At 50.7% G+C, this 25,403-nt stretch overlaps 2 protein-coding genes across 4 annotated transcripts in view; both read left to right on the forward strand.

Moving 5' to 3' along the window:
• The first annotated feature begins 884 nt into the window (after positions 1–884).
• WDR74 (WD repeat domain 74) lies at positions 885–4,808 on the forward strand. Of its 2 annotated transcripts, XM_004713491.3 has the most exons (8): positions 885–980; positions 1,096–1,242; positions 1,390–1,491; positions 3,542–3,642; positions 3,715–3,770; positions 4,071–4,216; positions 4,318–4,374; positions 4,556–4,808. In XM_004713491.3, the coding sequence occupies exons 2-8, from the start codon at positions 1,132–1,134 to the stop codon at positions 4,733–4,735; spliced, it is 753 nt and encodes a 250-aa protein (XP_004713548.1). In that variant the 5' UTR covers positions 885–980; positions 1,096–1,131; the 3' UTR covers positions 4,736–4,808. The 2 variants fall into 2 exon arrangements, with proteins under 2 accessions (XP_004713548.1, XP_045153186.1); XM_045297251.1 differs by lacking the exon at positions 4,071–4,216 and having other exon boundaries at positions 910–980; positions 4,362–4,374.
• Positions 4,809–5,671: 863 nt separating this feature from the next.
• Positions 5,672–25,403, forward strand: part of STX5 (syntaxin 5) — a 33,236-nt gene continuing 13,504 nt past the window's right edge. Inside the window, exons 1-10 of one of the 2 annotated variants that reach the window (XM_004713489.2) lie at positions 5,672–5,777; positions 6,393–6,636; positions 7,869–7,939; positions 8,076–8,131; positions 8,242–8,312; positions 13,646–13,762; positions 13,844–13,900; positions 14,089–14,170; positions 14,651–14,760; positions 14,910–15,031. In XM_004713489.2, coding sequence (XP_004713546.1) covers positions 6,412–6,636; positions 7,869–7,939; positions 8,076–8,131; positions 8,242–8,312; positions 13,646–13,762; positions 13,844–13,900; positions 14,089–14,170; positions 14,651–14,760; positions 14,910–15,031 — 911 coding nt within the window. In that variant the 5' untranslated portion in view covers positions 5,672–5,777; positions 6,393–6,411. Of the gene's footprint in view, positions 5,778–6,066; positions 6,120–6,392; positions 6,637–7,868; positions 7,940–8,075; positions 8,132–8,241; positions 8,313–13,645; positions 13,763–13,843; positions 13,901–14,088; positions 14,171–14,650; positions 14,761–14,909; positions 15,032–25,403 lie in introns of those variants that run through there. The other variant, XM_045297341.1, reaches the window with a different exon arrangement.

Here is a 25,403-nt window from a genome sequence, read left to right on the forward strand (position 1 = left end):
GAGGGCAGGCCCGTGTGAGAGGGAGCCTGGCCACAGGTCCCCCAGAACCTGGGACCAGACTAAGTTGGACTTCAGAGAAGGGTGCTGTGAAGAAGAGACGTGCTTTTAATGCCTGGGACCCAGAACAAGACGTGAGAGAGAAACTGGGATTTCACTTCTCCAAACCCGGAGTGCAAGCCAGCCTCGCCTCAGTCCTTTCCGAGCTGCTGATTCTGACTCCCAGTGCCGGTGCCGGCCTTCAAATGCAGGCAGACCAGCAAGGCCAGATGTCCCCAGATGGAGCTGTGCACTAGCAGGCGATTTCCAGTTCTGGATCTGACGCTTAATCGTTCACTGTGCAGAGCTTTGGTTTCCTGTTCAGAAACTGGCTCTCTCTCACCTCGTTGAAACGAAATGAGAGCAGACCTGGAAGTTGTCAAGCTCTGCCCAGACCCCAGCTCCCTAGGGGCTTCTGTAGGAGCTGAGTTGATGGGAGGAAGTCTCCCTACTAATTAAAAAAAGTTTTTTTTAATCATTTCTCATCTTACTGGGAGCTCTTACAGAGATCTTAACATTCCATAGTTTAATCACATCGAGCAGTCTTGCACAATTGCTACAACCCGTTTCAAAACATTTCCTTTCTTGAATCCTCTGACATCAGCTCTCCTTTGTCCCCTCCCTCCCTCACCCTACTCCAAGCAACCCTTTTTTTCTTGTCACAGTTTTTTTTTGGGGGGGGTGAGGTGGGGCATATCTTATGGAATCCAATATATCCATTCCCATACAATTCTGATGTCCAGTCCCATTGAGTGGGTTGTATACTCTCCTCTCCTAATTTGATATTTAGTTGACTTGGGGCTCCACTAGAGCCTTTTGGTTCCCCCCTCCCCCCCACCCAATTCAACTCCATCCTCCCTCTCTGCAGGAACCTCATCACGTGTGTGGATTCTGGGATCCTCCGCGTCTGGCAAGGCAATGACAAGGAGGCGTCTTCCGACCACGTGAGGCTCCCTGGGGGAGTGGGGGCTGGGTAGGAGCCTGAGGAGGACTTGGGGGCAGGGAGATTTTTTTCTATTTTGTGGGGGTGGTCCTCCAAGATGACTCTCATCTTTGCAGCTTTTGGAGCTGAAGGTAGGCCCCGGGGTGTGCAAGATGCGACAAGACCCAACCCACCCCCACGTGGTTGCTACTGGCGGAAAGGAGAACGCTCTGAAGGTGTGGGACCTCCAGGGCTCTGAGGAGCCTCTGTTCAGAGCCAAGAACGTGAGTGATGGGTGTGCAGGGGCAGGGCTGGTGTCCAGCCTGGTTCCGACTCACTGGCTGCACTGAGAGGCCAGCGAGGCTGTAGAGGGTGATGAGGGCGCATGCAGAGCCCCACAGCCCCTCTTCTCCAGCTACCCATCCCACCAGGTTCGGAACGACTGGCTTAACCTGCGGGTTCCCATCTGGGAACAGGATATACAGTTCCTCCCTGAGTCCCGGAAGCTGGTAACCTGCACAGGGTTCCACCAGGTGAGCGTCCTATCTGGGGAAGCAGCATCTTCCCTGTGCAGGCTCGGTCCCCACACTCAGTATGACCACCCTTCTCATCAGTGCTTTCCCACCAAGAGCTCTTCCCTGTGCAGGCTCGGTCCCCACACTCAGTATGACCACCCTTCTCATCAGTGCTTTCCCACCAAGAGCTCTTCCCTGTGCAGGCTCGGTCCCCACACTCAGTATGACCACCCTTCTCATCAGTGCTTTCCCACCAAGAGCTCTTCCCTGTGCAGGCTCGGTCCCCACACTCAGTATGACCACCCTTCTCATCAGTGCTTTCCCACCAAGAGCTCTTCCCGTCCTCCTCAGCCCCGCTCGGAGCCCAGGACTTTCCCTTTCTACCTTCTGGGATGGAGTTGCCTGGTGTGTCTCTTCCTCTCCCTCCTGCCTGGGAGAGAGTAGACAAGGGAGGGTCCTCTTCATCCTGGGACCCATCGGGTGCAAGTGTGCTGAGAGGACACTGGGCTAGGGCCCTGGGGCTGCCTCATCTGCTTTGGAGCCCTCTTTGCCTCCCTGGCTTCTACTGCACCGGAAACAGTAGGCTGGGGGACAGGGAAGTCATCTCATTTCAAGTCCTAAGACCCAGACAGAGTGGAGTTCTTGCATTTGCCGTTTCCGTCACTCCTGCATATCTGGAGTCTGGTCTTAGCCATCAGAACACACACACACACATACACACACACACACACACACACACACACACGAGCTTCCTTTCTCCTCCCTCCATCAGAGGAAACAACTCTGCTAGAGATTCAGCCTGTTCTGACACTTGACCTGGCCTCCCCCTGCACATGCAGATGAGGGGAGGGAATGTTGACACCTGACCATGGCTGTGCTGCCCCACTGCCCAGTCAGGGGGACTTCTCCGCTCAGCCCTTTCCATTTCTGCTCCTAGGCAAATGTGTGCCGTACAACAAATGTGTGCAGCTCCGTCTGCACAACCCTGCTGACATGTTCTAGGAGCACTTGAGCTTTGGTCTTGCCGGGGGGCAGCCGCACAGAACTCAGAAGACCAGACTTAGAGTTGAGTTTATCAGGAAGTAACTGCTGTCACAGATGTGGGAAGATAATATACGGAAGTGGTCTTGGAGACTGAAAGAGCGTTAAGACGCCTAACAGGAAAAGCCTAGCTTGCCTTGAAGAGACTGTTGGTGGGATCACAGGTGGAGAAGGCAGCTCTTCGGAGGGCTCCGAAGGAAAGGAGAAGGGTTTACACCGGAGATGACACAGACGCGGGAGAGACCGCAGCAGCAGAACCGAGACAGGGATGGCGTGTGCCTTCAGCCCAAGGCTTACCGGCCGGCAGAGTGGGTTGGCTCCAGGCACACACATGTTGGTAGCACCCAAGAGCTTTGTGACAGCCAAGCACAGCAGAGGCCAGATCAGCTCGAAGGCCAGACCAGGAGCCTGGGAAGCAGCACGGCTTGGTCTCCAAGGGTGGAGCCACAACCCAAGGGGCTGCAGCGGGGATCCACGCAGGGTCAGGACCCGGAAATGTGTAGGCGAAGGCTGGAAGGCTCCCCTGAAGGGGAGAGCGCGTCTTTTCCTTCAGTGCAGATGGCTGTGCAACTCTCCCTCTGCAGGGCACTCCCCTCACCATTCGGGCTTCCCCTTGGCTGGGCAAGGCCCTCGCTCAGTTGTGTGGGCTCCTCTGCTGTCAGGCTTCTTCAGGGCTACGTGACCCAGCTTGTAGCCCGAGCGGAGCGCTTAGTTGCGCTCCTAGTACCAGGGTTCTACAGCCCCGGCCACAGGGCCTCCCCCGCTACAGTGTGTTCACCATCTTTAACAGTAAAAAAAAACAACCCTGGACGGAGAAAGCTGGGGCCAAGGGCAGTGTCTCTGGCTGGTTTCCCAAAGAACCCAGGCAGAAGGTCACGGAAAGGAATTTATTACACACAGAACACCTTCCCACGAGTTGGTCCGATGCTCAGAGGAGAACATTGGGCCAAGTGGGTCACAGGCCATTGTGGGGAAGTCTGGAGAGGGTGTGTGTGCCCAGGGTATGTTGACACCTGTCTTCCTCCAGGTCCGAGTCTATGATCCGGCCTCCCCCCAGCGCCGGCCAGTCCTGGAGGCCACCTATGGAGAATACCCGCTGACAGCCATGACCCTCACTCCAGAGGGCAAGTGAGTGCTGGGCGGGTGGGGGAGGGGCCGGCCCAGAAGTCCCGTGACTACACCTGCTGCTGGTCTCTTCAGCTCAGTGATCGTGGGGAACACGCATGGGCAGTTGGCAGAAATTGACCTCCGACAAGGTGAGTGGGCTAAACAAGGGGTCTTGGGAGGAGGGAGTGGGGGCACAAAAGGCAGGACCCCTCTGAGGCAATGCGGTGGAGTGGGGGTGAGCACTGTTCTGCTGTTCGAATCCTGGTTGCACCCAAACTGTGTGACCTTGAGCGTATGCATCCCTGCTGGACCTCTGAGGAGGAAGATCACTGTGAGCCCCTGCTCAGCGTCAGGTCGGGGGCCAGTGCTGATGAGTGACGTGGTGAGAGCAGTCAACCAGAGATGGCTGTTGGCTAGCCGGCCGGCGCTCATGCCCCTGCTGTCCTCAGGGCGCCTCCTGGGCTGTCTGAAGGGGCTGGCAGGCGGTGTCCGGGCGGTGCAGTGTCACCCTTCAAAGCCTCTCTTAGCCTCCTGCGGCCTGGACAGAGTCTTGAGGGTACACAGGATCCGCAACCCACGGGGCCTGGAGCACAAGGTGAGAGCCCAGCACTCTCGAGTCCGGCCCCTCACCGTCCCCGACAGCCCCACCCCGCTTCATCCCGTCTGGGCTCCTGAAGGCCCCTGCCTGTTTTGCAGGTTTATCTCAAGTCCCGGCTGAATTGCCTCCTCCTTTCTGGCAGGGACGACTGGGAGGTGAGTGACTGAGGCCAGGCGTCTGGGAGCCAAGGGGTGGCCACTTCCTGTCCCACAGGACCAGCCACACAGCCATGGTGTGCATGGTGTTCAGGGAGCAGGAAGTGAGGGTCGGTGGAGCCCGTGGAGGGAAGCCTCCTTCCCCTGGTACCCTGATTCCCAGACCCCCTTCATTCGCCAGGATGAAGCCCAAGAACCTCAAGAGCCCAACAAGGTGTCCCCAGAAGACACAGAGACGGATGAACTCTGGGCTTCCTTGGAAGCCGCTGCCAAGCGGAAGCGCCCTAAAACCCACCCGCAGAGCCAAGGACGCCCCCAAGCCAGACATAAAAAGAAGTGCCCAGGGTCCACCAACCCCTGAAGGCCCCACCACGCCACTCTGTTTTGTTCTGGTTTTTTGTATCCACTTTGTAAATAAACATCCTTGATTTGGATTCAGCCTTTTATGATGGCAGAAAGGAAAGAGGGGGTGGGCTCCGGGGTGGTTTCTGACGTCACAAAGGTCGGGTGAGGGTCCGTGGGCGCGGGAGCGTGCAGGGCTGGCACGGAGTGCGGGCCGAGCGGGGTCATGGGCTGCTGCCAACACAAGGGCTCTAAGACTCCTCATGAGGCGACCAAGGAGTCCCAGGAAGGTAGGGGGGCAAGGGTTTGGGCTGGCGCTGGAGAGGGGGCTGCCCGGGGAACCCCGGGGAGGCTGGATAAAGGGAGAGGAGCTCAGCCGCCCATCGACCCTATAGGCACCGAAGGGTCCGAGTTCACGGAGTCCCAGAGCCAACGAAGGCGCAAGTCCAACGAAAGCCTTCTAATCACCGTGCTGTGGCGGCGACTGTCCCTGTTCAGCCGGCGGGGCTCTTCCCGCTCGACCAAGAGGCAATCAGGACAGAGTCAAAGGAGAGCGTTCCAGGAAACCGCCCATGCGGGGATCCAGGAGGAATCAGAGAAGGGGTGACCCCAGCTCTGCCCTCAGCTCACCCCAGCCTCTAGAGAATAAAGTTTCTAACGTGGACCTGCACGAGCGCCCGTTTCACAGCTGGCAGCTTGCGGATCCCCGAAGGCTGCAGAGCCCTCTTCTGGCACCACGGGGGCAGCGGGCTCTTTAAGGCGAGGATGCGACTCGGCTGCTGGCCCCGCCCCCAGGGCGCCGGAGGGCGGGGCCAATGGGCCTAGCCAATGGGAGGGCGAAGTCGCGCACACGCTGGGGGCGGGGCGGGGCGCGCCTCGCCGACTCGCAGAGTTCGAAAAGGCGTGGCGCAGCGCTTTCGTCGCCAGGGGCGGGGTTGCGTGTGGGTGACGTGGCGGCTTCTAATCTTTGGCCGGGTTTCGGCGGGTCTGAGCTCCGGGAGGAGGCGGTGACGGCCCGGGAGCTGGTGGCATTGGCAGCGGTGGCAGGCGGCAGTGAGGAGGTAGGATTCCCTGAAAGAGGAGGTCTGGCCGCTGGGACGGCGGCTCTCTGGGGGCGGCGACGGGCCTGCGGGGGGAGGGGAACTGGGGCCGGCCGGCTCGGGTGGCCGGCCGGGCTGAGGGGGTGTGTGAGCGAATGCCTCGCCGTCCAATCAGGACCGTGCCTGCCAAGAAAGACGTCGCTAGTAGCTAATCAGGGATTGTAGTCTGTCAGGAGGCGGGACTTGGGTGCGGGTGGGACTTCCGGATTCAAATAAACACCTAGAGGTCCTCCGCCCACCGAAGTGTGTCCCCCGCCTTAGGAAGCTGGTCACCGCTTGCCCCTGAGGAGTTTGAGGGTCCAGGTAGGGGCCTGGAGCCGCTGCACCGGCCCACCTGGAGCCTCAGGGCCCGGGGCCGGCGCTCTGATCGCCCCGAGCCAAGTTGGAAGAGGAGTCTGAGGAGGGGACGACTTGAGCCAGGGAGGCAGCGGGGGCCCTTCCCGCTTCCTGCTGCGTCCCGGGTCCGGGTCTGTGGTGGCGAAGTGCCGGCACAGAAGCCCCCGGACGTGGCTGGTGGGAGGGATTTTCAGGGGAGGGGGGTCCCCCTGGGGAATGACACGCGCCCCTCCACCGCAGTCCGAGGTTATGCGTCTCAATGATCCCGCGGAAACGCTACGGCTCTAAGAACACGGACCAGGGCGTCTACCTGGGGCTCTCAAAGACACAGATCCTGGGCCCTGCAACTGCTGGCGGTAGCAGCAGCGACATCGCCCCTCTGCCCCCCCCAGTGGCCCTGGTCCCACCCCCTCCCGACATCATGTCCTGCCGGGATCGGACCCAGGAGTTCCTGTCTGCCTGCAAGTCCCTGCAGAGCCGTCAGGTAAAGCAGGCCCTGGGGCGGGGAAGGTGGGGAAGTGCCGGGCTCCAGCGCCGTTCACTTTTGGGGGACCGTGATGGTGAGGGAGGTCTGGGTTCCCTGGAGCGGCAGAGAAGAGGGGGTTAGCGAACCAGAGGGCAGGGAGCCCCTGAGGGTCTGCATGCAGGAGTCGCTCAGTGCTGATGGGGGTAGGGGGAACCTGGTGAGGGCCCTCCTGTATGTGGTTTAGAGAAGGCACAGGTTGTACAAAGAGCCTTTGGCTGGGAGGCATTCACTTTGAATTGTGCCTGCCAGCTGCTTAGTGTTAACCCAGGTGTCCTCCCTGACGGTGAAGAGCTTAATCGTCTATTTGGACCTCAGTTGTTCTGTCTTTTTGTCTTTAAAATGAGAGTTGTTTTCTTGATCAGTGATTACTGTCAAAATTACTTTGGAGTGTGTCAGTCAAGATTTCTAAATCCACGTGGGCTCTGGGTAACTAACTATTTGTCGTGTTCAATATTGGTAAATACGGTAGCTGCCCATCCACATGATCACCAAAGTCTTCCTAGTTAGACTGCAGTCTTAAAACCCCAAGGAGCAGTTTTGCTCCGTCTACTTTACAGGGTTGTTGGCAGTCGGAATTGACTTCACCAGCAGTGGGTGAATGGATGGGGACTAGCATGACAGTGCTGCCCACTGCCATCCAATCCTAGCGGACAGAGAGTAGAAATGCCCCATGAGGTTTCCAAGACAGCACCCTGAAGGGAGCAGACTGCCCCATCCTTCTGCCCTGGAGCCTCTGGTGGGCTGGTACCACTGACCTCATAGCCCACAGTACCACTGGGACTCATTTTCAGCATATTAGCTATCATTTATTTAATGTTTACAGTACTCGGGAGCATTTTGAAGCCCCCTCATATACCCAGTACTTGGCCAAAGAAAGCACTTGGCAGCTGCTGTGTTCTTTAGGCACAGCAACAATAGGAGGTAGGTCCATTGTTCGTCTACACTTTGGAGAAGAGGAAATGGAGGCCCGCATGGTTAAGTGGCTTGTCCACAGTCTCAGCTACTAAGTGGGAGAATCGAGCTTTGAATCCCGATCCACTTGTCTTTAGTCTGGGCCCTAACCTCCTGGTAAACCTTGTCGTCTGATTAAGGCCCTCAGCACTAGAGGAGTGTAGTGGGCACCGGCAGTGGTGTCTGGAAAGGGGCAGGGGGAGCTAAAGGCATTCCCTCTTCTTGCCATTGCTTTGCAGAATGGAATTCAGACAAACAAGCCCGCCCTGCGAGCTGCCCGGCAGCGCAGTGAATTCACCCTCATGGCGAAGTGAGTTGAGAGACTTGGTGGGGTGTCTGGGGAGGAGGGCCTTTGCCTCGGTTGGCCCTGGCTGTGTCAGAGCTGCTGTGAGGATGGGCACTCTCCTGCCCTTCCTCCTCCTGTGCTCACTCATGCTCCTTTGCAGGCGCATTGGGAAAGACCTCAGCAACACATTCGCCAAGCTGGAGAAGCTGACCATCTGTGAGTGCATCAGGGATCTGCCAGAGGCGGGGCAGGGAACCAGTGAGGACCCCTACACCCTGAGTCATTCTCTGACCTCACCTGGCGTGGCTTCTCATTTGTCCCTGCAGTGGCAAAACGCAAGTCCCTCTTTGATGATAAAGGAGTGGAGATTGAGGAACTAACGTATATCATCAAACAGGTGAGCAGCTAGCCACTGGTCAGACGGTTTCTTTCCTTGCCCATGGCCACGGAAGCCCAGAGAAGGTTCCTCGAGCCAGCCTCCAGTGTCCTCCAAACCCATCGGACCAGTAGCTAGTTCTGAGTTAACTACACTTACAAAGAACTGTGCTGGGCACACACATGAGGGAGGACCCTTCTGTTCAGGCTTATTGTTTAGACGAGGTATCCACCCTGTCAGCTCCTACTGCAGTGAGTGTGACACGCACGTGGTACAGAAAAGATCTTTCAGGAAGGTCAGTGAGATTCCTTGGGGTTTCTGGGCAGGGTTATACAAGGGGATACACCCCCCAAAAAATCCACCCCCACCCTGCCAAAGCTATGTTTTGTTTTGTTTTTTAACAAAACAACCTTATCACCACCCAAGTACTCTACATTACACTTACTACATTTGTCAACTCTGCGATTCCATTCTTGGAAACATTTTTCAAACTCATCTGGCTGGATGGCTGACAGCACCTCCCTCATTTTTTTCTTTACCTCTTCTACATCGTCAAATCTCTGTCCTTTCATGTCCTTCATTCATGGAAACCAAAAGAAGTCGCATGGAGCATGGTCAGGTGAGTAAGGTCCTTGGGCCAAGAGAGGCATACTGTTTTTTGCAGAAAAGACTGGTGCACTAAGATGGCTGCGTGAGCAGGTGCGTTGTCTTGGTGGCAAAACCAGTCTCCCGTCAGCCACAAATCAGGCCCTTTTGTTGCACACTGTTACGATTAACAGTCTGACCTGGTGGAATGAACTCCAAATGCGCTACATTTCATCTGTTTGGGAAGTTGACGGAACTATCAAATTGCACCTTTTTTGAAACAAGAAATCCACTGTACGCTTGAGTTTTCCCCATGGTGCTGCCCTTGTAAGCTGTGTTCAACATCACAACAGTGTCTGCGGCATTTTCCCCCAGCAGCAAACAAAATTTCACAGCCACACATGCTTCACTTAAATGGGCATCACAAAAAAGGTTGAAGCACAACTGCTTTCATCGAAAAAATTCACTATGACCAGCGAGAAATTTCCCAGGTGACACTACTGGGTGCACGAACTCAGAGCAAGTTGCTCGATGGTTGCCTAGCAGGAAAAAGGCTTACTATGAAAGTTCTGCCCAGTGGAGCTTTATTCTGTTTTGGGGGGGTGTAACCCTTGTATAGTGGAAATAAAATAATCTGATTTCAGTGTTGGGTAGCGTGGTAGAAGATGTTCCAGACAGGAAATAGACTCTGCAGCAACGTGGCTTAAAAGGGGGCCGTCCAAGATTCAGACTCCTTCCGGCTTTGGCTCCATTGTGCCCTGCTTGGAAGGCCTTCCCTCATTGTGCTAATGCTCCAGTCCCCCAAACTCGGATTCTCTTCCTCTGTTCCATTTTCTTTCCCTTCTAATACTCTCTAGAATTATCTTTCTTATTTCACTCGTTTTATTAGGGGCTCATACAACTCTTATCACAATCCATACATCAATTGTGTAAGCACACCTGTACATTCATTGCCCTCATCATTCTCAAAACATCCACTCTTGACCCAAGCCCCTGGCATCAGCTCCTCATTTTTTCCCCTGCCCGCTCCCCCCTCTCTCATGAACCCTTGATAATTTATAAATTATTTTTTCATATCTTGCACTGTCCAACATCTCCCTTCGCCCACCTTTCTGTTGTCTGTCCCCCAGGGAGGAGGACACATGTAATCGGTTCCCCCTTTCCAACCCAACCTCCCTCCACCCTCCCAGTATTGTCACTCTCACCACTGGTCCTGAAGGGATCATCCGCCCTGGATTCCCTGTGTTTCCAGTTCCTATCTGTACCAGTGTACTTCCTCTGGTCTAGCCGGATTTGTAAGGTAGAATTGGGATCATGATAGTGGGGGGGCGGGGGGGAGGAATTATCTTGTTTATTATGCTGATTGTTTGCCTCTGCTTCTACCTCCCTATCCTAACTTCCCCCAACAAGGTAAGAAGATAAAAATAGAAACACCATAAAGGAAGAGATTTTAGCCACTTCCTTTTTCAGAGACATAGCCTGAGTGTCTATCCTACAAAGTCAAACATACAAAATGGAATTTCTTGAACACCTAATTGTGCTAGTGCATAATCTGTACATAGACCAAGAGACAGTCTTTCAAACAGGCAAGGTTTAAGCTGCATGGTTTAAAATCCAGAAAGCTTTGAAAAACAAACAAACAAACAGGAAAGGTGTGTATCAGGATTATATCATTACCATACTTTGTGTGCTGCGTGAATAATCTAAACAGATAGACTAGTCAGGGAAGAATTTGACATCGGGATGGGAGGAAGACTCATTCACAGTCTGTATTGTGCAGTTGTGAGACAGTACTTAACATAGCCCCTGTAGCCATAAACCCTTGAGTGATGTATCATAAATTCTAGCCTTGGATGGAGTTCTCTGTTACAGGATTAAGGTCAGATGTGTTTTGAGACTGCACCTCAGTAAGAGGTGTGAATCAAGTCACCAACTTTGTGTTTTTGGGGGTCTGTGGTCTGCAGAAAGATAAAACCTACACCTCCGTATTAGAGTGAGCCATCTCAGAAGCAGGAACACAGAAATCCCAGGACCGTGGGAAGAAGAGCCGTCAATGGAGCGCTCTGAGGTCTCTGTCAGACGTGGTGGAGGTTAAGACCAGAGGCGCCGGGTGCTGCAGCGCAGACCTCAGGACAGAGCTGAGGAGCCAGTCCGAGGCCATAATACAGCACAGAGGAGCAGGGCCAACGAGGAGACTGGGGCAGAACAGTGGACTGGCTTCCTGCATGGACCACGGGGCTGAGGCCTGGAGAGAGAGACTTGCCTGATGGCTGAGGGAGAGGTGTGCCATCCGACCAGTGATTGTAGCTTTGATTTTTTTTTTCTGATCCCGAGTTATGATGCCCTGTTGACTTCCCAAATAAAACCCAGTTCATGGTGAGTGTTGTCACGGGAGGAACAGTTGGCATCCAAATAAAGAAGGATGGAGGGTGGAGGCACATCTGACCTCTGCATCCTGACCGTCGCAAAGCCGGAGGTCAGCTATGGCCCCTGTTCCATTGTGAGATGATGCACTTTGCTCGCTTCAAGAGGGCTTGAAGCACTTACTAGTGACCACACACTCGAGCCTTTATTGTGGATTACAATTGGGTGTCAAAAGAAAAATCCCCACAATTGGAAATTGGACCGGTAAATATTGATAAATGAAGAAGAGATTGAAGTTGTCAAAGGTTTTATTGTACCGGGCTCCACAGTCAGCGTACATAAAAGCAGTCAAGACATCAAATAATATATGCCATTGGAGAAATCTGCAGAAGACCTCTTTAAAGTGTAAAGAGCAGAGGTGTCACTTTGAGGACTATGTGCCCCTGACCCAGGCCATGGCATCTTCAGGGCCTCGTGCATGTGAGAGCTGGACCGTGGACAAGGAAGAAGAAAGAAAGGTGGATGGTGCCTTTGAACCGAGGTGTTTGCTAAGAGTACTGAGCATACCATGCACTGTGTGGAGGATGAACACATCTGGAAAAAATACAGCCAACCTGCCTGCCCCTCAGAAGCATGGATGTGGAGACTTCATCGCATGGGCCTTGGACATGTTATCACGTGGGACATCATGCTTGGGAGAGTAGAAGTCAGCAAACAATACGGAGACCCTCGATGAGAGGGATTAACCGTGGGTTTCAGACATAGCAGCAGTTGTGAGGAGGGTTCAATCCTGTTCCCTTCTGTCAGGTGAAGGGACTTCAGAAAGTGTGGAAGAGTTTGATTTCTATTCTGTTTTCCTACAAACTTCTTGAAAGTCGACTCACAGGGTCACTATGAATTGGAACTAGCTCAATGACACCTATCAGCAGTAATACATGACAGACGCTCAGTGGGCGTTAGGAGTGGAGTCACCCTGGAAACGTTGGGTCCCAAAGGGAATCTTAGGATATTGTGACATGGAACGTGGACAGGACAAGAGCAGCAGCCAGGGAAGGGGCTGCTGTGTTTGTCCATTCCAAAGACGATGATGGCAGAGGCCCACGGGCAGACCTCTTCAAGAGGGACTGAGCTGGCCCTCACTATTGGGCATTGCATCGGCCTGTAAGAACCAGCTTCCTGGATTTAGGCAGATCCCTTGTCAACTACTTATGTTGTGACCTTGAGTGACGATCTAGCTTCTGTGAGTTTGCATCCTTTTATCAGTAAAAAGATAAAGGCAGTATTGTTTATACTCAGTATAAGCCATGTTTTTCAGCACATTTTTTAGTTTGTTTTCAGCACATTTTAAATGCAGTTGTGGTAAAACTAAGGTGCCTCGGCTGATATTTGGGTTGTACTCTACTTACGGTACCTACGTAGTAGAGGTACTGCAAGGACCCATTTGCTTATTTTTTCAATCCCTCCCTCACATTACTGAGAGTCGTCTTGTGCTAGGATTTAGCAATTAGCGACATAGAGATCCTGTAGGACACAGTAGAATTGCTCTACAGCCTGTGGGTCACAACCCCTTTGGGGGTCAAACAACCCTTTACAAGGGTCGCCCGATTCATAACAGTAGCAAAATGACAGTGATGAAGTAGCAACGAAAATCATTTGATGGTTGGGGGTCACCACCACATGAAAGGGTCGAGACATGAGGAAGGTTGAGAACCACTGCTCTTCAGGATTCTTGAGACTAGGATTCTTCATGGGTGCAGGCAGTCTCACTCTCTCTGGTGGGTTTCAACTGTCAACCTTGTGATTAACCTGTACCAGTAAGGCTCCTTGGGTTGCTTTAGGTGGGGTGATGGAGGATAGCCTGGCTGAAGAAGGGGCCCTTGAGACCTGTCTGGGAGTGGAAGACACATGATCCGGCACGGTTGGCCTGGCTGTGACACTAAATTCATTGTGGGTGACCGTGGGCAAGGGACAGGTGTGACTCTTGCAATCCTTGTTAAAAAGCATTCCAGACAACCCCCGTCCCTTTTCCTGGGTCGGACCCTGGTGCTTTGTTGGTCAACATGCTCTGGGCCCACGATCGGCCTTTTAGCAAAGCCTTTAGCCAGGAGCATAGCCTTACAGAGTGGAGGAGGGAGGGCAGTGGGATGGAGAGGGCAACAAGTGCATCGTTTACAAAGAAGTGAGGATTCGTTTCTGCTCTTTCTCACTCTTCTCAGCAGTGACTGAGAGCACACTCCAGAACATCCTTGTTGGGAAATCCCAGCAGCCCCTTCCCGTCTGATGGCGATACCTTCCTTTCTGCTAGCAGTTTCTGCTCTGCCTCCCTGCCAAGATGTCCCTTATGGGCAAGCCAGTGGCTGAGGCCCCTGGCTGATCCTCAGTGTTTCCATTGTCTCTTCCACCAGGACATCAATAGCCTCAACAAACAGATCGCCCAGCTTCAAGATTTTGTGAGGGCCAAGGGCAGCCAGAGTGGCCGGCACTTGCAGACCCATTCTAACACCATCGTGGTCTCCTTGCAGGTGAGATCAGAGCTGGGAGGGAGGGCGACGTTGGGGAGGCAGGTGTTCCCTTCTCTGGCTGATTGCTTCACTCTCTCCTAGTCCAAGCTGGCCTCCATGTCCAACAACTTCAAGTCGGTTTTGGAAGTGAGGACAGAGGTGAGAAGACTCTCTGGAGGAGGAGGAGGAGGGTCTTGGGCGGCGGGGGGACGAGGGGCAAGAGGGTGGATGGCAAAGAGGGCACATGGTGGGGCGAGGGCAAGAGAGTTGGAAGAGCCACCAGGAAGGGTCTTCTCAGCATGGCCCTTTCCAGAGGCGTCGGGACTCTGTTTCTCTCCCAACCCTAGAATCTGAAACAGCAGAAGAACCGGCGGGAGCAGTTCTCTCAGGCCCCCGTGTCAACCCTGCCGCTTGCCCGAAACCACCTGGGTAAGTCGCGGCAGTCGGGAAACCCTTGGTAGGCAAGGCCTTGCGATTCTGCTTGCAGGGTACTCGGGGCAGATGTCCACGGGAGGGTGCAGAAGCCCGCATAGGGCTTCGTCCCCGTCATGCACATGTCCGTAGGCATTTCCACTCACAGTCCAACGGCCTGGCTGGTGTTTGTGAGCCACATGTGATTCCCACGTTGGGGGTGGACTCGGATATTGCAGAAGAATGGCGCTAGCTGACGTGTGTGTGTGCTTGCTTTAACCGTAGTCCCTCACTTGACCCTCAGCACCCCGTTCAGGAAGCTTCTCTTACCATCCCTTGCTTGACAGTTGCGGGAACTGGGGCTCACTGAGGTGAAATGGCGTGCCCAGGGTCACCGGGCTCGTCCTTGGCCGAGCTGACGTTCAGCTCCAGAGCAGATGGCCTCCGAGCCGAGCCTGCATTTGACCACTATGATGCCCTGCTTCTTTCCTCCCCCAGGGGGTGGTCCTGTGGTTTTGGGAGCGGCGGAGCCCAGTGCCTCTGGGGACGTGGCCATCGACATGACGGCCTCTCGGACCAGCCAGCAGCTGCAGCTCATTGATGAGCAGGTACCCAGGCTCCGAGCTCGGGAGCAAGTCTCAGCTTTCCCCAAAGCAGGGTGGCAGCTCTTCCATCCTCCATGGCCCATAAGTGGGGGGCCTGTGGCGGAGGCTGCGTGGAGCACTCACCGTGGTCTTGTCTCTCTGCTCCCCTGTAGGATTCCTACATCCAGAGCCGAGCAGACACCATGCAGAACATTGAGTCGACAATTGTTGAGCTGGGCTCCATCTTCCAGCAGCTGGCGCACATGGTTAAGGAACAGGAGGAAACCATTCAGAGGTGAGACGTTCCCTCTCTCACTCCGGGCAAAGGAGCTTTCTCTTCCCTGCGGCTTGGCATCCTGCCGGTCCCCAGGGACAGCTCCACCTGCTACGTCCACTCAGCAGGCTTTATGGAGCCTCTTTTCCGTGGCAGGCATTGCTGTAGGCGCAGGGGATACAGCAGTGGCTAGAACAGGAAAGTCTTATCTGTGGGGGAAGCCAGCCCCCCACAACTAATTGCAGATTCAGTAAGCGCAATTGTATGGTTGAGAAATATAAAGATTATAGTAAAGTCATAGCGCATGAGAGAGATAGGAGAGAGAGTAAAGTAAAGAAGTCAGACACACTTCATGGTAGCATGCTCACCTCCTGGATGGCCATGATCTCATCAGCCAGGTCCGCACACAGCACTGGACGAGAGGGAAGGAGAGAGAACAGTTTATTGATAACCAAGGCTTATATGTCTTTGGGGGTGTGCATGTCTCCTAATTAAAGGTAAAGACATACGTCACAGGAAGGTGATGTACAAGAGGCAATACGAGCAATAGGAGGGGGGTATATAATGGGTATTAGTGTAACAGGAAGGGGGTGAGCTAGGGATGTACACATGCTAGGAAGGGGATGGACTAGGGGTATGCATGTGACAAGATGGGCAGACCCTAGATTCATGATGGCGGCCTAATCTTGGTCACCCTTGAGTGGGCTTGACCTCCTTGGGCTCTCCTTCAGGGAAACAAGTCGGCTACTTCCTTATCAGAAGGGAGTGGGCCAGACTATAGTCCGATGGCTCTAGATGGCTGATAACCCTTAGGGAGAATAACCTCTGACCTACTTCTGTTGCCCTCCAAGTGTATAGTCATTTACCATGTGTAGCAAGCAGCTAAGTTTGGCATATATTTGGGGGAGACAACTTGGGAGAAATCTTTCTGTTTCCCACAATTCCCCCTTTTGTTTTCTATGTAAAATTCAAAAGAGCTACTGTGGCTATGTGGCTATTTTCTATACATTGAGAGCAGTCAAGGCAAATTGAATGACCACATTAATATAGCTAAGCCAAAAGCGCAGGCTTATGGCAAATTATTGTGAATCCAGGCAATGGGGAACAAAGTCTTCCCATGCCCATCTGTTATTGGAGGAAGGTACGAGAGGGATTGGATGCCCCTGGCGAGAAGAAATAAGCAAATAGGAATGTCTGCTTCTAAAGGGAGATAGAATCAACCATGTGCTCACTTTAAGGCAGCACAGCTTTCAGAGATGAAACTGTGGAAATATGATAGACTACCGCAGGAAAATGTACTTGGACTATGTCTCCAACTACCAGAGTGGAGGTCTTCCTGCCCTGGAATGCTAGTCTTCCAGATTCCCTCCACACCAGTCAGGGAATAAGTCCCAGTCTTATATTTCCCTCAGTGCTAGTTTCCCACAATTCCTCTTTCTGCAGTACATTTAAGATTTAATAGTGTCACAGAGGCAACATGGTCTTTCTTCATATCACTTAGCTTCCAATAGAAGCAGCACGAGACTGCAAGCGTCAAAATTATGATGATAAACAACACAGGCTGGAACTTGAGCTATGTGAAATGCTTTGAACCCAAGCACGCGGGCCCAACCCTTCCATGCCATTCACCAGTTGTTTAATCATATCAGAGCCAGGAGACGCCTCAAGCCTGTCTTTGAAAGTATAGAAAATATCCTTTTTTAGATGATCAACATCTAATGAAATGTTTCCTTTAAACCCTTGAATATGTTTTCTAATCAAATCCCAATCATGCAATGTCTTATTATATGGGTAAGCGGTTATACAAAAATCCGTTACATTCCAGTCACATTTTAACATTAATAAGTCCAAAATCTTGATCTTTTAGCAAAAGAACAGTCTGTTGTAATAGTCCAGTCACTATTATATGAAATGTTCAGTTATGATAGAGTCCAGTGTCCCCTAGACGGCATCAGCAATGGAAGATATATATCGGCAGGCAGCGATTGCCAGTCTCAGGCATCTACGAGGTCTTGATGTTTTGAGTAACTTCAGTAACAGGACAGGGTCAGGTTACAACATCAGCTTCCCTCCTTTCTTCTGGGCCTTGCTGGCTGAAGAGGACCCACCTATCTCCTTTGCCTGTGAAAACATAAATAGCCCCTCCCTTTGGGGTGTCAGCAACTTGGAAACAGAATCATGGTGACGATTGGGTGGTCTCTTCATCTCCTCCTTGTCCATTTTTCTCCAAACGTGGTTGCGTCCTTCTAAGGGGGGTCCACCAGCTTTATTCTGCAAAAACGTAAGTGCATGACCCTTTCTCCAGGTGATGAATGGACCTGGATCCCAAACGCGATTCCCGTCTTCCTGGGACTTCTTAGGGTCAGCTTTCTCTGTAGAAGTGAAAATGTGTTTATCTGCCTTAATTTTGTTACTAGCTTTTAGTAAGGAGAAAATGTTTTCGTTAAAATGACCAAATGAAATTTGTCACATAAGATTTCTCTTCTCCCCCTTCTGTTTTAACAATGCAAATTTTAAAGTACTGCTAGCAATCTCAGTTAACTTGCTAGGTTTTGAGCCAGTAAAACTGTGTTGCAGGCAGCTAAGTTTGGCATGTATTTGGGGGAGACAACCTGGGAGAAATCTCTCTTTCCTCCTTCTGTAATACACTCTGTAGCATAATGTATGGAATTGGAGAGGGAGGGAGGGGACAGCCATTACAAAGAATTGGTGAGAGAATTTCAGGTAGTAAGGGCTGCTCCGAGAATTCAAGCAGGTGGCATATGAAGGAAGTAACTAAGTCAGTAGAGTAGATTGGGTGCCGGGAAAGAACACGTGACAATGAAGCAGAGACCTGAATGACGAGAGGGATCCAGTCAAGCAGAGGGAGAGTATAGGTGATGGGAACGGCTAGAGCATGGGCCCTCGGTAGGACAATCTTGCTGTCTTCTGGAACCAAGAAACCAGCGTAGCTAGAAAGAGATGAGTAGGGACAAAGGTACAGCACAGGACAAGAGGGAGGGAGGCAGGGGCCAGGTCACACAAAACTCAGCAACAAGGTCACTGCAGGCATCTGACCCACCAATGGGAAGGCTTCACTCGAGCTCCTGCTACTGCAAGAGGCACTTTATGTCGTGCCGTCCTCTGACATTGGCGTTCTTTCTTTCTGTGAGCCAGAGGTACAGCTGTGGATGAGAGAGACAGCAATCCCAGCCATTGTGAGAGTTCTAATTTAGTAGGAGAATAAATATACATATTTTAAAGCGTAACGAATATGTTTTCTAGTATACTATTGTTCTTGGGGGCCGTTGAGTCAAACCGGACTCAGCAACCACGTGTGCAACGGAGCAAAGCGCTCCCCAGTCCCACACCGGCCTCACTCTCCTTCTGTCTTTAAGCCCATGTTGCAGCCACTCTGTCACTCCGTCCTACTGAGCATGTTCTCTTGCACTGACATGCTGCTGTATCCAGCATGCTGTCCATCAGGGGCTGGTCCCTCTGAGGAACATGTCCAAAGTCATGGAACTAAGTCTTGCCACCTTATCTTCTAAGGAGCATTCGGCTTGCACTCCTCCTCCTCCTGGCAGCTCAAGGCCCGAGTTCATTCCTCTGGCCATCCAGGCTCTACTCACTAGTCTCCGCGTCATCAGCGTTCAAAGGCATTCATTCTTCCTTATTCCCGGCCTAGCTTTTCATCTGCGTGTAAGGTGGTTGAAAATACCATGGGGTTTTACCAAGAACAGGTTCATCCTCCAGGGGCCACCACGTTTGTTTCTGACCCTTTTATCCTGGGATTGCTGGTTGGTTCAGTCGTGATGATTTTTGGTTTCCTTCTATTGATGCTGAGTCCACAGTGAAGCATGTATGTGGTCTTTGATCTTTACAGTAAGTATTTGAAGTCCTCTCTGCTTTCAGCAAGCGAGGTGGTGTCCCAAGTGAGAAGTGCTGTAGATCAAAGTAGAATAAGGTCATCTTAACCAGGAGTACTGGATGTGGAGGGGTGAATTATAATTTTCAATAGGATGGGGTAAAAGAGTCCCTGTGATCGTATCAGGAACAAGGGGATACTTCGTGGTTTAAAATCAGGGAATGCACATGCCAGAGCTGTATCCTTTCACCATCCTTAAGATAATCTAGAAATCTAGACGATAACAAACACAGCCTAAGGATTAGAGGAAGGCTCATTAACAACCTGGGATCAGCAAACAATACAACTTGGCTGTACACACAGAGGACCTGAAGCACTTCTGGTGAAGTTAAAAGACAAAGGCCTTCGGTATAGATTACACCTCAACGTAAAGAAAACAAAACCCCTCACAAATGGACCGATAAGTAACACAGATACACAAAGAAAAGATGGAAATTATCCAGGGTTTCATTTTTCTTGGGTCCCATGAAAAGAGCAATCAGTAAGTTTAACCAAGGATGTGAAGGGCTTACCTAATGGAAATTCTAGAACAGTGTTGACATTGGTCAAAGAAGATTGAATGGCAAGATGCTGCATGGGTATGGATCAGAAGAGTTAACTGTTAAGATTCCAATACCGCCTCATTTGATTCATAGATTCAACACAATTATGATCAAAATTCCAACCACCTTCTTAACTGAAGTAGGAAAATCAATTCTCAACTTTATGTGAATGGCACGAAGTCCTGAGTAACTAAAACAACGTTAAAAGGAAAAGAAGAAGAGCTCATACTTGCTGATTTTAAAATACACTATACAGCTACAGTAATCCAAGCAGCCTGGTTCTGGTATAACAAGAGATTCTTAGACAAACGGGGTAGACTTGAGAGTCCAGAAATAAATTCATGCATCCATGGTTGACTCATTTTTGACAGCGATGCTAATAAGTCCATTCAATGGAGAAAGGAGTCTTCAATCAATATGCTGGGAAAATTGGATTCTCACATGCAGAAAAATGAAAAAGGATCTGTGTTTCGTAGCATAGACTAAAATTTCAAAATGGAATAAAGACCTAAATGTGCAAACTAAAGCTATACACATCTATGAAGAATAAGTAAAGTGAACATTGTCAGGGCCAATTTTCAACCGTGGATTAGCCAATAAAAGCACAATAGCAAAAGACAAATGAGCCTTATAAAAATGGAAAGCTTTTGCTTGTGAAAGAATTTACAAAAACAGTGAAAAGGCAGGCTTTGACTAGGAGAGTGTCTTTGGAAAACATGCCCAACCAGAGTCTCAAACCCAATAGTCCATAAAACTTCACAATAATATCAAGAAAAGAATCCAAAGATACAGCAGGCTATAGACATGAATAGACATTTCACCAAAGAGGGCATTCATAGGACCACCAAACACACTAAAAGATGCTCAGCGTCTCGGCCCATCAGAGAGATGCCGATCAACACTATACCACTGCACTCTCAGTAGGATGGCCAAGACTTAACACAACAGCGAAACAGCAAGTTGGCAAGGACCCGGGGATTAGGGCCTTTGTCCATTAATGGTGGGAATACAGAAGGCATACCCATTGTGGGACACAGTGTGGCAGCTCCTCAAAACTGAAAATAAAGCTAGCCTCTGACCCATCACTGTCACTCCTGGGTTGATTCTCCAGAGAACTGAAAGCCGAGACTCAGAGACTTGTGCTCCAATCTTCATTGCAGCAATGTTCACAATAAAATGTCCTGTGTCCATTTATCATGGAATGCTGCTCAGCCACTGGAAAAAACACGAAGTCTTGATACACGGCGATAGCATGGACAGCACTTGAAGAAATGCTGAGAGAAGTTGACTGTTCCCTGAAGGAAAAGTATTGTATGACTTCACACAGAGAAAATACGAAAAGGAGCCAGAGAATGGCAGACCTGACAGGGGAGCACGTAACAACAAGAGCAGGAGATGGGTGTGGGTGGAGTTGGACTTGAAGACTAGGTGGCTGAGTTACCTAGTACTGCTGTTAGAATACCATATATACTCTTGTATAAGCCAGGCTTTTTCAGTGCATTTTTAATGCCGTTTTTGTGGTAAGATTAGGGGTCTCGGCTGATATTTGGGTCAGCTTATACGTGAGTATATATGGTAAATACTCAAGTGGGTGCCTTTAAAGGACAGAAGTTTATTTCCTCATAATTCTGGAGGTTAAAAGTCTGAATTTGGGTCTTCTTTGTTGGTAGCCCCCAAGATTTCCTTGGTTCCTTGGCTTGTAGACGGCCCCCGTGTGCCCTCTCCCGGGTGGTACCTTGCCCTCGATGCCTGTGAAGTGGCTCAGAAAGGTTTGGTGTAGGGTGGATGGCCTGGCTTGAGGTCAGGCTGTCGCATTACACGTAAGGTACTTGCATTGTATTAGATTGCCTCCACTGTATAGAGGTTAGGGTCTCAACACTGGTTTGGGGAGTGGGGCACACTTTCCTCTGGAATGCTGGATGTAACAAGACTGAGATAGAAGCCTGTCTAACACAAACACCAAGCACTGAGTTCTGAGTTTGGGACTGAAGTCTCCGTCCTGGGAGGAAGCTGGCCACGGAGAAAGAATCAGACACTAAAGCGGTGTCCAAGGAGGCAAGAGAAGAAAATGAAACGGAGGATAGATTGATCAGCTGTGACACGTGCTGATACAGCCATGCAAGCCGGAAGCTGGGAATTCCAGGGGCACGTGCACTACCACTTTTCACGGCGCTGTTCATGTCAGGCGTCGGGGTCACTGCCGTGGTGGGTGCCGACTTATAGCGGCCCTATAGGAGCCGGCAGGACTACCCCTGTGGGTTTCTGAGACTGTAAATCTTTAAGGGGGTAGAAGACCCACAATGCCACCGGGGCTCCTCCAGAGTTGGTTTCGGGGAACCCTTTAACGTTTCTTTTCCATTTGTGCCTTCTGCTCTTGGTTCCTCTGTTCCTCTTTCTTGTTTCCTTCTGAACCAGTTAGGAACATTTATTTAGCGTTCCATTTTCAGTTTTCGGAGCTCTGGGGTTAGAGGGGATGCGGCTTGGGATGTTCACCACAAGGCCCGCAGTTAGAACCCCTCAGGCACTTCTTGGGGGAAAATGAGGCTTACAACTCCTAGAAAAAGTTGCTGTCTCCATGTGGATTAGGTGCCAATAAAGATGTTTTTTAAAAGTATCTCAGAAACAGACAGGGGCTCTGAGATTCTGCTCTGAGCTACAGGTCCCTGCAAGTCAGAGTCCACTCAGTGGCCATGAGCTTGTTTTGTTGTTGTTGTTTTTTAGGTTTTTTTTGAGTTTTACTGTTGATATGTTAGCTGTGTATTGTTGCTTTTATTCCCTCTATCTTTAGGTAGGTGCTCTAGGGATAACATGCATTATTAATTTTTACACTCTGATTAAAGCTAAAATCGAGCCACCCCTATATAAAACAGAAGGACTTTCAGCCCTCCTCTATAGTGGTTACATTAGATATTTTACAAGCCACGTGGTAGAACATTTTTTTTCGTCCTAGTCAATAGAATCGAGATTCTAATAATACATCAACAAAATAATACCTTCTCCGTAACTGTGCAGTCAAACTTTTGGTTTAAAATGAACTATTTTAAATAAATTAAAGGAAGGGGGAGATCAGCTTTTATTTATTCACATATTTACCAAATCCAAGTTCATCAAGTTTCCAAAATCTCTTGTTAAGCCCATCTGGTGAGCTTTTTCTTGTCAAAGATGTTTCAGTGTCAGAAATTCCATTTGTTTCTCTTTACCGTTTCTGATTCTCTGCTGACCTTTCCCACCCTTTCCATCAGTCACGCTGCTGCTGCTGCTTTTTAAGATGATCATAGCTACTGGACCGTCCTTGTCTGCTCATGCCCCGCGTCTGGGTCATGTTGGGGTTTGTTTCCACTCGGCTGATTCTCTTGAACTCGGGGGGTGGGCCTATAGCAAGCAAGGTCTGTGAGACATTATTGAGATCCTGGCTTCTGTTAACCTTCTTCCAGAGGATGGGTATTTTTGTTTTAGCAGGCAGTTTCTCCTTTGCCCCGAACTAAGGTAACTTTTTTCTAGCTTCTCTGTGGGCTATCGTGGTGCTCCTGGGAGCTCCCCAAGCATTGCCAGAAGCAGAGTATCAGGGAGTGAGACTTCGCCATTAGAGTGCGTGACCGAGATGAAGTGGGCGCTGTTGAGGGATGGAAGCAAACACCCTGGGGGAGTGGAGTTTGGAGAGCGGACTCAGAGACAGTGGATAGACCCCTTTCTAGCCGTCAAGCCCATGCCCCTCAATGACCCAGTAGGACAGGGCAGAGTTTCTGAGCCTGTCGCTGCTGCTTCCGGGAGCAGAAAGCTGCCTGGGCAACTTTCTCCCTTGGATCACCGGGTAATTTCACACTGCCGACCTGGCAGATCACAGCCCAGCGCGTCACCCCTGTGCCACCAGGGCTCCCTCAGGGAAGCAGACTAGCAGATGGGAAATGAGAAGATTTTTCAAATGTGTGAAAAAAGATGGATCATCATCGCCAGTCTTTGACGTGTGGCCCGCTTCGCTTTATCTTTTTATTTTGTTCGGAACCATTTCAAAGTGAATCAAAGAAGTAGTCAGGGCTCCTGACACGTTTTTCTTAAACACTTTGGCAGCCTCCTCCTAAGAACGAGGTTTCTCTTACAGAACCACAGTTCGTGATTGCGCCCGTGGGAATGAACAGTTTTCTGATAGGCTCTACTATCCCGTCCGTGCTCAGACTTTTCCCAGTTTCCCCTCAGCTGGTTTTTAATAGCTTACAAGAACAGAAGGAGCGAGAAGTGAATGTCCTTTAGTGACTGACGCCGGTTTATCCTCTTGTTGTAGAGTGGTAGCGCCACTTTTTTTTTTTCTTCCTGATTTTATTTGAGAATCGGCTATAAGGAGCCATTTTTTACTTATATTTTAGGAGTCATTAAAAATAATATTTACTGCATCGACTCTTTGAAGAGGAAGAAGCGTGAGGGCTCTGTTCAGTGTCCCGTGCCCTGAATTTGTCAGATCACCTTCCTCATGTTAGTCCTGTGTCCCGGAAGTCGTGTCTGAAGGTGTTACTGGCCTTGAGTTAAGTGGCTTACGAAGGAACCCTTCCTAGGAGAGGCTGTGCGTCACCAGAGAGAGGCAGTTAAAGTCAGATTGTCCTGTATCGGGGAGAAGTCCGGTCACTGAATGGTGGTAGAGCAGACATTTCTTTCTTTTAAAAAAGTACACTTTTAAAATTCCACTCAATAAGTAGGATACCCTGTGATATTCGCTGGCCTTTCCACCTTTTGGCCCTTGTCTGTTTTTTAAGTAGACCTCTCTCTCTTTTTTTTTTTACCTTCTCTCTTAAAGGAGTGCTAGATTTACAGAAAGACTCCTTCCTATTTACCCCTCCCCCTGCTGTTTCCCCCTGTTGACATCTTGGACTCCGGGGACCCATTTCTTAAGGCAATGATAAGAGATTGAGGGTTCCGGCCCAGACCACCACAAAGCAGAGAGACCCACTTAGTGAAGTGAGTCGAGTCCCACACAGTCTTGGGTTTTGTATGAGTTTAATAGTTAACATTTACCTCTGCTGTTGTGCATGCAGTGTGCTGTGGCCTTATGACCAGAGAGTTTGTGATATTGTGACCAAAATGTATCGCAGAGTTACGGGATGTGAGCCGTACCCTCCTGGGGAACAAAAATGGTGCCTGTGGACTCGGCCGACACAGGAGCTCCACAGACGCTGCGCCTGTCTGAAAGTGCAGCACCTGCGGCGTGCAGGAGGGCAGAGCCCACCACAGCGGGTACACCTGTGGCGTTAAGACCAAAGTCCATGGCTTCCCCTGGGCTCGTGGTTCAGGTGGTACCGCCCTACCCCTACGCATTTGGACAAGTGCTCAGGGCCCTGCGTCCACAGTTAAGTACCAGAGGACCGTTTAACCTCGCTGCGAGCTCCCGGTGCTCCTCCGTGCTCCACCTGGGCACCTCTCCCTCCACCCCTGCCCCATTGCCACATCTGTTTTTAACAGAGTCAGTGGATCTTATTTGAGGGGGTGTGGGGAGGGGTTTCTATCAAAAGAGCGTTCCTTCATCTACTGTATGAACTACAATTCTTCCTAATCCGGCTACAGAGAAGCTTGTTAGCTTCTACTTTCTTTTCTTTTTTTTTTTTAATTAAATAATCATTTTATTAGGGGCTCATACAACTCATCATAATCTGTACATTTGTCATTTGTGTCCAGCACATTAGTACATATGTTGACTTCATCATTCTTACAAGACCCGCTTTCCACCTGAACCCTTGGTATCAGCTCATTTTCCCCCTCCCTCCCCGCTCCCAACACCTACTACTTTCAGAGGAAATCCTTCGTACGACAGTTTCCACCAGAGTTGGCAAAGGAGATTTGTTGCTGTTTTTAATACTTCCTCATTGAGATCCCTGTGGATGGAGGATTTTTACTTATCCCTTCTATTACAGTGAGGGTAGCTTTTAAAAAAAATCCATTTTAGAACATTTTCATTTTC

This window comes from Echinops telfairi, unplaced genomic scaffold (genome assembly GCF_000313985.2).
Source record: "Echinops telfairi isolate 266 unplaced genomic scaffold, ASM31398v2 ScPeMD7_7417;HRSCAF=8455, whole genome shotgun sequence".
In the NCBI taxonomy this organism is placed as follows: Eukaryota; Metazoa; Chordata; class Mammalia; order Afrosoricida; family Tenrecidae; genus Echinops; species Echinops telfairi.